Source organism: Aulostomus chinensis, chromosome 10 (genome assembly GCF_037954235.1).
Source record: "Aulostomus chinensis isolate RoL2024-O1b breed Wild chromosome 10, RoL_Achi_v1.0, whole genome shotgun sequence".
NCBI classification, from domain to species: Eukaryota; Metazoa; Chordata; class Actinopteri; order Syngnathiformes; family Aulostomidae; genus Aulostomus; species Aulostomus chinensis.
In genome coordinates, this window is record NC_141329.1 from 23995570 (window position 1) to 24005308 (window position 9739).

The following is a 9739-nucleotide window of genomic DNA, read 5'->3' on the forward strand; positions in this document are numbered from 1 at the left end:
ACTGGCAGCTTTCGCCCTCAACCTCTTTTACTATGCAGTTCAGTATCTCAGTCAAAACAGATTCACAAACCGCCAGCATTCCTATCATTTTCCAAAAAGATTAGGTCGGGACTTATTGAAAATTAAAATGAATACATTATAAACAGATACCATAAAGTTGCCCAAGGCTTGGCACAGCAATGCATCTCACGCAGTCTCAGCTGAAGCGTGTATACACTGAATCACGCACTACAAATCTGGCAAAAAAAAACATCTGAATTTTGTCCTGAGGCTGTTTCCTCTTGTCCAGATGGAACAGCTGAATCTCATAGAAGTACACATGATATGGCGGTTAACATCTCAGCCTTTATGACCGAGGCTCAGTTGCGTGCCCAAGGTGATGCATACTCTAGGGTATAAGGGCTTTCACAGAAAGAGTTAGGCAGCTTGTTGTCCCAAAAAAACCCACCAAACAATAAATAAAACAAGAGTGAAGAATTATATGATCAATTTGATGTTGATTCTTGGCATCGCAGTTCATTTCAACATTGATTCTTACCACTCGATAGGGCCCCGATTTCAGGAGTGCAGGCTGCTGTGCACAAGAAAGGCTACTGTGTGAGGATATATGAATGCAGTTCTATCATTCCATTGCAATCATGTAAAATTAATCAGAATATAAGCAATTATTCTCAACTTTTCCATTGAAATACATTAACTAACTAAAAAATTGACTGTGTATGAATTCATATTTTGAAAGCAAATTAAAATTAGGAGGAGACTAAGTACTTTGCTGAGTTATGAACATGACCATTATCTCCAGGAGAAAGCCGTCGCTGTCCGAGATAATGAATGAGCTTTTGAATGGGTGTTTCAGAGGTGAAACAGACTGAGCAAGACATTATTCTTTCACCTCCGAGTTGCTTTACGTTGTTTAACACTGAAATGCATTTCTCACTGCAGAAGTTTGCAGCTAACACTCATATGTGCAGATAGTTCACGATATAGTTCACGTTCATCTCTCAAAGGTAACTACTGAGTCCTTCAAAACAGGTACAGTTGCCTTTTTTTTTTTACAGGTGATTAACAGGATAACCAGTGTGCTATAGAATACTTGAGCTAACAATTTGAACATCATCATCAAATGTGAACCTGCATTTGGAAAACTGATTCAGAATTGTAGGAGAACTGAATTTCAAGAGGGCCCTGTTTTTTCCACCAGCTCGTAAGCAACGCTACATCAGCGACATTAGAGAAGATGAGTTCAGTTACTGTTCAAGCACAAGTTTGATGTAGTTCCTGGTTATGTTGGTGCATATTCTCTTTCCACTTATATTTTCCAGTGTTTCCATTTCATGCAACCTTGTCCACTCCTTTATTGTGTTTTACTCCACTCGAACCAGATGTAGTAACCACCTAGTTTCTCTTGCTGGCTGTGATTCTACTTACATTATAAGACTTGTGACTTACAACATCTTTTATCATTCAACTCTCACGTATGTTTCAGTTAAACAAGATTCAAGGATTCTTAGGATTAAATGATCCAATGTTTCGTTGTTCAAAACAGCCAAACCCACTATTGTTACTCTCACTATTGGGCTTCCTGTCTGACCTTGTTACACTCTGACTTCTGGTGTGGTGTGCAAAGAAAAACATATACTGTATTTTATCCATCCATCCATCCATCAATCCATTTTCAATATCCGTTAAGGGTCACGGGGGGTTGGAGCCTATCCCAGCGCTGACATTGGGCGAGAGGCAGGGTTCACCCTGGACGGGTTGCCAGTTCGTCGCAGAGCCATCAGGAGCAATTAAGGGTTCAGTATCTTGCTCAAGGATACTTGGACATGGTCACCGGGGGAAATGAGGATCGAACCAGCGATCCTTCGGTTGCTGGACGGCCACTCCACCTCCGAGCCATGCCGCCCCTCCATATACTGAATATTATTCTACATTTCAAGAAAAAGATCAATCCATCTTTGAACTGCTTCCATCTTCTACCATGCTTGACTGGAAGAGGAGCAAGTGGGACTTTCATATTAAATGCTTATATCAAGGGATCACGGTAGAAAATTGGAAAACGCTTTCATGGTGGATCAGCGTCACTGGCTCACAACACGAATTTCACTCTGCAACTCCAAGATAATAATATAATCTAAGTAATAAAGGGGCATCTGGTGAGTGCTACCAGTCAAAAAACATCTTTGCATTATTAACTGTTATTATTAACTGTTTCTGTTGTCTCTTTTAGGCAAATTAATTACACTCAAAATAACAATGTTGTGAGGTAGAGTGTATACCAGATATTTACTGGTACTGGATTATTTTACAGCATTATCACGTGTATCATAAATATGATATTAGGTAGGTTCTTTTATTTTTAAATGCTGCATGTTGCCAGTATTGGTATATCCTGTTGCCCCTAGATAATACATGCAGCATTTTTAACCTATTTTATTCAGTTAGCAACTTGAACAGAGCTGAACAGGTAACACAAGAAGATTCACTATGAGACATACCAGCTGTCAGTCAGTCAGTCAGTGGTTATGGTTAGGGTTAGGGTTAGGGTTCGGCTGACTCACCAGTGGCTCAGCCATGATGATGCGGATCTTGCGCTCTGACATGGTAGTGAAGTTGGCGAACAGGCTCTTCAGGACATACTCGCCCGGCTTGCTCTCCGGGTCGATACTGATGGGCATCATGGCCGGGGGACCTTTCTCTCCCTGAGGACAGCAGACTGGAGGGATGGGGGGTTTACTGTATCCGTTCCCCACAGGCGAGGCTGCAGAAACACCACAGAAAACAGAAGAGGGGAAACAGTTTTGTTAAGTAAAACATTGCCAATTCAGGCACAAATGAAAGGGACAAGATCAGCCAGTGATCTGTTTACAAAGAGGAATCACCGCAAAAGGGTATTACAGAGAAGTTTCCAAACATGGACATAAAGTTCCCAACATGTTGAGCATTCCTCAGGGAGACTCTCCAAAGGGCACTGGCTTGCCCTGAGTCTGCTCTTTCTTTCCTATGTGCTACGGTGCACAGAGCGCACATGGAAATTAAAACACCATGGCCAGCAGCTGGTGTTTTCATTTCCTACCAAAGATGTCATTGCCCTTTGAGGGAAGCAAAAATCTCATGCATGTGACCATCCTGCAGTCAGCGTTATGATGTGGCCCCCATTTGATTAAGGATGGCTTGGCTCGGGCAATAAAACCCAGCAAACTAACTGACAAGTTAAAATTTGCCTCAGTACAACACTCTGGTGCCTGCATGCATAAAAAGTGCTAAATATAGTAAAGAACTGCATACAAAAATCTCATTAGAGCTGAAAATTTGATTTTGTCAGAAGGTCTACAGCCCTCAACAGTACATCCACCTCAGGAACTGCCATAAATCTGAAGTGTAAAATACTCACAATAGAGTTAAAGCCTGACAATGCAAACCACATTTTCCTAAGCTACTGCATTCAATGTGTGTGTGTGTGTGTGTGTGTGTGTGTGTGTGTGAGTGTGTGTGTGCGCACATGTGCCTGTAATAAATACATGTGACTGCACAGAAATTACAAAAGCAGCAGCAAATTTACACTGTAATACACATTAAATCTGTCCGAGTCACGGATGAATTAGACCACTGCTTGTTGAATTTGATGACTTATATTGTACCAAATTAGAGGATAAAAGCAGGGGATTTGAATTCTGATAATTGCTTCTCTCAAACCTTGCACTGCAATTACTGAAAATCCTCATTATCAATGAATCTTTTGATTACGTACGTTTCTCAATGAATTGATGACTTTATCAAAAGAAAATTTGAAAAAGGCTCATCATAATTTCCCAGTGACCAAAGTGACATTTTCAAATTGCCTCTTTTGTCCATCTACCAGTCCACATCCTAAAGACGCCACACTTTGTCATAACTGACACAAAAAAGCTGAAAAGCCTTATACACAAGAGTCTGAGTCCAGCAAATATTTGACATTTTTACTTGATAAAAGACTGAAATTATTTCTCCATTTTCAAAATAGATGTTGATTCATTTTCTTTGATCAATGACGATTAATTGTTGCATCCAAAACTCTAAACTACAACCTCTTTGTAGAAAGTTAACCTGAATTGCAAACAAGTATTTCAGAACAACACTGGTGAACGTCGAATGGGGTTTTACAAAACACTGATCGAGCAGAAAAAGACAGGAGTCGGGCAAAACTCTCAATCAGCACTTCTGAGTCTTAAAAGAGAATGCGACTCTGCCAAAGCTGCATAAAAGAGGTACCCTGAAGAACCAGCGAGCAGGCCTTCTCCAGGTCTTTTCAGGACATGGACTCTTAGGGTCTTTCAAGGAATGCCCAGTATGTGTGACGATCTCATATGACTGGCTTCTCTCACTCTCAACTCAGCACCTACCCAGGCCCTTAATGAAGCTGATGACGCTGGCCTTACTCCAGCACACAGCCGTCCCATCCATAGTGGGGAAGGAGGTGATGGTATCCAGGATTGTCCTGAATTAAGACAAATGCTCGCTAATAAAATCCACCATGTCTTGTGTGTCAGCTGGCTCTGTTCTCCTGGGCATAGTTTCCATGGTGCACAGAGCCAAAGGCGGGTGTGCTTTATAAAGTGGGAGTAGTGTTTGGTACGAGAGACCACGCAATCTCTGGTCTCTCTCTCTCACTCTCTCTCTCTCTGGCTCTGCCTTCTGCATTGGCTTCCTCTAGCCTTGTGACCAAGCGGTGCCATCTAAGAGTGAAGGTCAGGCAGAAATTTTTAGCTGAGGCAAAGCACAGTGATGCTATGGTGGCATAGTTGTGTGACTATATTTATCTCAGGGTACACACTATACTGACAGAGCAGCCCCCCCCCCCCCCGACTCCACACCCCCGTTTTGCTGTGATGAAGCATGAGGCAGAGACCACCAGAGTGTAAACACACCAGGCTTGATCAGATGTCATTATGGTACACGCCCCATAAAGTAAGCAAACCACGATTTATTTAAAAACTTCCGTGTGTAACTTTTACATATCACTGTGGACATTCAGGACCTCACCAAACAAGTTCCCACAATACCACCACCAGGTGAATCTTGCTCAGATCACATGATAAGAAGTTTGGGAAAAGTCGTATCTGTGGTGACATTCCTTCACCAGTGTACCTGTAGTGATATGCTTTCGTCACTCAACAACGTTTAGTCAGAGATCAAGGGGAGGCAAAAGTAGCAACTGGAGAAAGAAGGAAGCCTCAAAGAACCGTTTCTGGAGCGGATGCTCTGGATTAAATCAAAACTCAAAATGACCGACAGCGAGAACACAGTGATAACAATTGTATTTGAATAGATTGACACCTCATTTGGACTAAAGGCTCGTATCTTCATGACCTTAAACAATGGGAGGCGCAGAAGGCAACCAGTGTGTATATCAAGCCCTTTCTCTTGCTCTCAGCACTGTACGAGGACTCAGACACGACATGTGACTGCAAACAAGGGGCCTGGGCAGTGTGCATTACATCATCGCCATGCTGAAAACAAACTGAGCATGGTGGTGCTCCCTCGAGGACAATACAAACAGGCTAACAAGTGTCTCACTCTCTCTCTCTCTTTCTGTCACACACACACAAGAAATACAGATAGTGGTTCCCTATATATATATATATATATATATACTGTATATCTACAGAGACTCTTCCACCGAGTAAACAACCACTTAAGCAGACATTTGTGAACAGAGTGGGTGGATATTTAGATATAATTAACCTCCTTAACTGGACCAGAAATTCCAGGGTCAGCAGAGACCTTTGGGAGTATTTCTGTCCAGCTGCTGTGAGAAACATTGACATTGCATTTATGAGTGAGTACTGGTCAATGGAGGATCTGTTAGGTCCAAATATTAATATTTAATCCTCTCCATCCCAGCTGTACAGTATTAACATATCATTTTCCCTGACACTAAAAATGAAGGGACACTGTTATTGAAGTAGATACTCCAGGAAAGGTGAGTTTGACTTAAAAATAAGTATGTGTCACGTTACATAATAAGACGGAACCTTTCTGTCAGTTTGTTTATGCTAAGAAGTTTTTTGTCAAAGTAGAAGAAAGAATCCCTGCTGAGCTCCAAATGAGCCTCACTGACTCACTGCAGATATAAAAATAGAAAAAGGCAGTAAAACAATAAATTCAATGTGTTGCTTTTTTTTTGGGTTAAAATTAGCAAAAACCTTCAACTAATATATGACCTCTACAACAAATCAAACGCTGAATCTACTTCCAGACACAGTTTAAGTGCTTCAAAATAATTTTGAAGGAGAGCAAGAGAGCGACTACAGACCTTCATGTAAAGCCAACAGTGCTGCAGGGAAGGCATGTTTTTGTTAGCCAACCAGGAAGTTCATCGCCATGGGTTCCCTCAAGTCAAAGTCAGTTGGGGGTTTTACTTTGATTTTGAATAATTTATTGAAAATAAGCTCTGTTGAAAACAATAAGTGTATAACATACTTGCTTAGTTAGGAAATCTCAAGTGATGTCTCTGAATTTTGAAGTTGTACAAAGCCAATGCTATGCTGTGATTAAACTACACCGTGTAGGCGTAGCTTCAATGTCAGCACAATTAGCTTTGCGTTACTGCGTTTTGTGTGATGACATTTAATGTCCATGACAACAACTTTAGTCTCTTCAGCTAGTTGGTCACTACTGCTGTGTCCACAAAACGATTTAACAGTGCAGTATTTACTGGCATATCGTATGCTGTAGAACAAAAAGGTTAAACTATTTTAAGATAGTGTGATCCATAGACCTTATTTCCAGCATTTAACCAGAAAACACACACCACCCCCACCCCCACCCCAAATAAAAAAAACCCAATTGACTTAAAGTTAATGTTCACAATATTGCTTACTTATTTTCAGGTTTGGAAACTGCCACCTGCTTCTTCTATGGCCATTTTTAAATCTCTGTTTAAACGCCAATGTATAATGTCCGTGTGTAAATAATTCTCTGTATTTTTGAGTGTGTATGTGGAAACGACAACTAATTAAAATGTGGTCAAATGTGACACAAACTGAATTACAACAACAACAAAAAAAACAGACAAAGCTGAACAAAACTGTACATTTCAATACAAAAACTATTACATAAAAACCTGAACAGCATTTCATAACTGAAAAACAACAACAGAGCAACATGTTATTACTCATTAAAAGAGCCTCACTGTGCTCGACTGGCTGAAGCTCATCTCTGATTGGCTGAGGTTGGACCAGCCCTCAGGCAATTTGAACACCAGACCTGATGCCGCTGCTTCACAAAGCCAGTGTTGTGCTGCTGGTCGTCACTGATTTATTAGAGTTGTGACTTTCGAGACCAGAGTACCTTCACTGTGTTTACCTAGTGGGCACAAGACAAACACACACTGCTATCACTACTAACCAGCAGGGAAGCTCAAACTGAAGGTCAAAGACTGTAACACCAATTGTAGCATAGTTATCACTAAATAATCAATAAATATTTCCGAAATATACTTAACTGCAGCCAAGAGTTTTATACACTCATAAAGAGTTTGGGCTTAAGTTTTCATCAGGTCCACAGTTGGTGCCATCATCATATGATTCATTACATAACTGCTCGTGTAAATATGAGCTGGGATGAGATTAGGAGATCACATAGCTAACCATTTAAATGCAGAGCTAACACAGATACAGATCAATGACTGCCTGCGCCTTCATCAGCAAAGTGACCCACTGTGAGGATTATGCAACATCATCAGGAGATGGCTCAATGCTGAATGTGTAGACAGGGACAGCATGTACTATGGTTTCTATTTACATCTGGATTTTTATGGATATATGTAAACTATCACACCACCGTTACGCTGCGGCAGATTTCACATTTCAGATTGTTAAGCACTGGTCCATGTTAAATATAGCTTGTAAACTGAATTATGGGGAAGTTTGCTTCCTGGTTTTGAATCATATTTCCCAGGCTTTCTTTTCATTTAATGGGAGTCCATCATTCATATCTGACATAAAGGAATTATGACATGATTAGACACAGGGATGCTTCAAATCTCATTTTGCCTGATTGTAGCGAGCAGAGCTGGGAGCCACAGAAGAATATGCAACCAAGCTGAACCTCCACTAATCCTATTATTGTGTCTTCCCACTTAATAAGAGCTATTTAGACTGTGTGGGAGACTCATACCAGTTACTCAAGTAAAATATCATTAGTCATAGGCAGCAGAAATGATATGCTGAATCACCATTAGCAGAACTTTATATGTGACTTGATCTAGGTCACGGAACGAGAGTGAAAGGCTACTGATGGACAACTTCTCAGCCAGGAACCTTCACTAGATACTTGGAGGAAGTCATGGTGACAGTGTCACCCTGGTTGTTGCTATGAGACAGGAGAGAACCTTACTCAAGTGGGATGCCCTGTTGCTAAAACTGATGGGTCCAAGTTTTACAAAAACATTGCTTGCTGAACAGAAATCTCAATTTGAAACAAGCAATAGCAATATCCGCCTTATGGATCACAACAGGAAAAAGAGGCTATACAGTAAATTTGGATTCCTAGAAGAGCTGCAGTCAGCTGAGCACAACAACAACAAACTGCTACTCACAGCCGCTCCACGATTTCAGCAGGGATTTGATGCTGATTTCAAAGAAGCCTGAGTCCTGCTGGCTGGTCATGGTTGCAGTTTCCTGGTGAGTGTCCCCCCCTCTAGATGTGGTTTCTCCAGTAACAGCAGCAGCAGCTGAGCCAGTACCAGCAGGTAGCACCCGCTGTCACACACACGACGCTGTGACAAGACCCTGACAAAACACACTGCTCTAGCCGTCCTCCGGTGTCCTGTGTGTGGCTATCAGCCCTCTCTCTCTCCCCCCCTGCCTCTGCTTCCTCCACACTCTCTCAACATCTCTCTTTCTCTCTCTAAAGCTGTGGCAGGCAGTGGGCGGCAATGCAAGCTCCCTTTAAATAACTGCGTGGAGGCTGAGAGCACAGGAAGCAATCCTCTTAGCAGGGCACAGTTAATAATAACTACTGTTTGTCTGCATGCAGGGCCTGATAATGATGAGCACACTGGACATCTTTCAGCGTGACTGGGAGCATCTGACAGCCCGTCACTTCTGACGGAGGAGATATGGAAAACGGGAAGTATGACACATAACAGGGAACATCTGGGAGAGCAGAGGAAAGAAGAAGACACAAAAGTGATCAGCAAGCAGCCGGGATTATATCTACTTAGGGGACGTGAATGAGTGCAGGGCCTGACTGTTAGCTTTTTACCCTTCTACTTCTTTAAAGCAGCAACATTTAACATCAAACATAAAAGTCAGGCATTATTGAGAAAGTCTTATTTTTGCTTCTCTTTTAGGGTTGCAGGTACTTATTTTTACTATACATTCATTTAGCCAATTTGTAAAATAATCAAGGAACTATTTTGTATACATAGAGTAAAATAAAAAAGTCAGTCCCAAGTTTTTGTGGAGATCTACATCGTCAAGCACAGATTTTTTTTAAAAACCTGGGCAAATACTGATAAGATATTTAAATAATAATAAATTATACTGAATTTTTTTAATGCTGTTTTTGTTTCTTTCCATTCGAACAGAGTTAAATATGCAAAAAAACAACAAGTATTTTCATATATAAAAAACAAATACATATATAATTGATCTTTCAATAACTAAACTCTTAACACAAACACCGCCATCTGTGAATGGTACCTTTTTTGCTGTGAGGCTGCTGGGAATCAACAAGGTGAATATCGGTCAAT

The 9739-nt window shown here is 41.1% G+C and overlaps 1 protein-coding gene across 2 annotated transcripts in view; it reads right to left on the bottom strand.

The window, feature by feature from the left end:
* Positions 1 to 8918, bottom strand: part of frya (furry homolog a (Drosophila)) — a 42434-nt gene extending 33516 nt beyond the window's left edge. For both annotated transcript variants that reach the window (XM_086216553.1, XM_086216552.1), the window contains exons 1-2: positions 8582 to 8918; positions 2562 to 2761 (exon numbers count right to left, since the gene is read on the bottom strand). In XM_086216553.1, coding sequence (XP_086072679.1) covers positions 2562 to 2761; positions 8582 to 8651 — 270 coding nt within the window. In that variant the 5' untranslated portion in view covers positions 8652 to 8918. The remainder of the gene's footprint in view (positions 1 to 2561; positions 2762 to 8581) is intronic.
* Between the last annotated feature and the right edge of the window lie 821 nt (positions 8919 to 9739).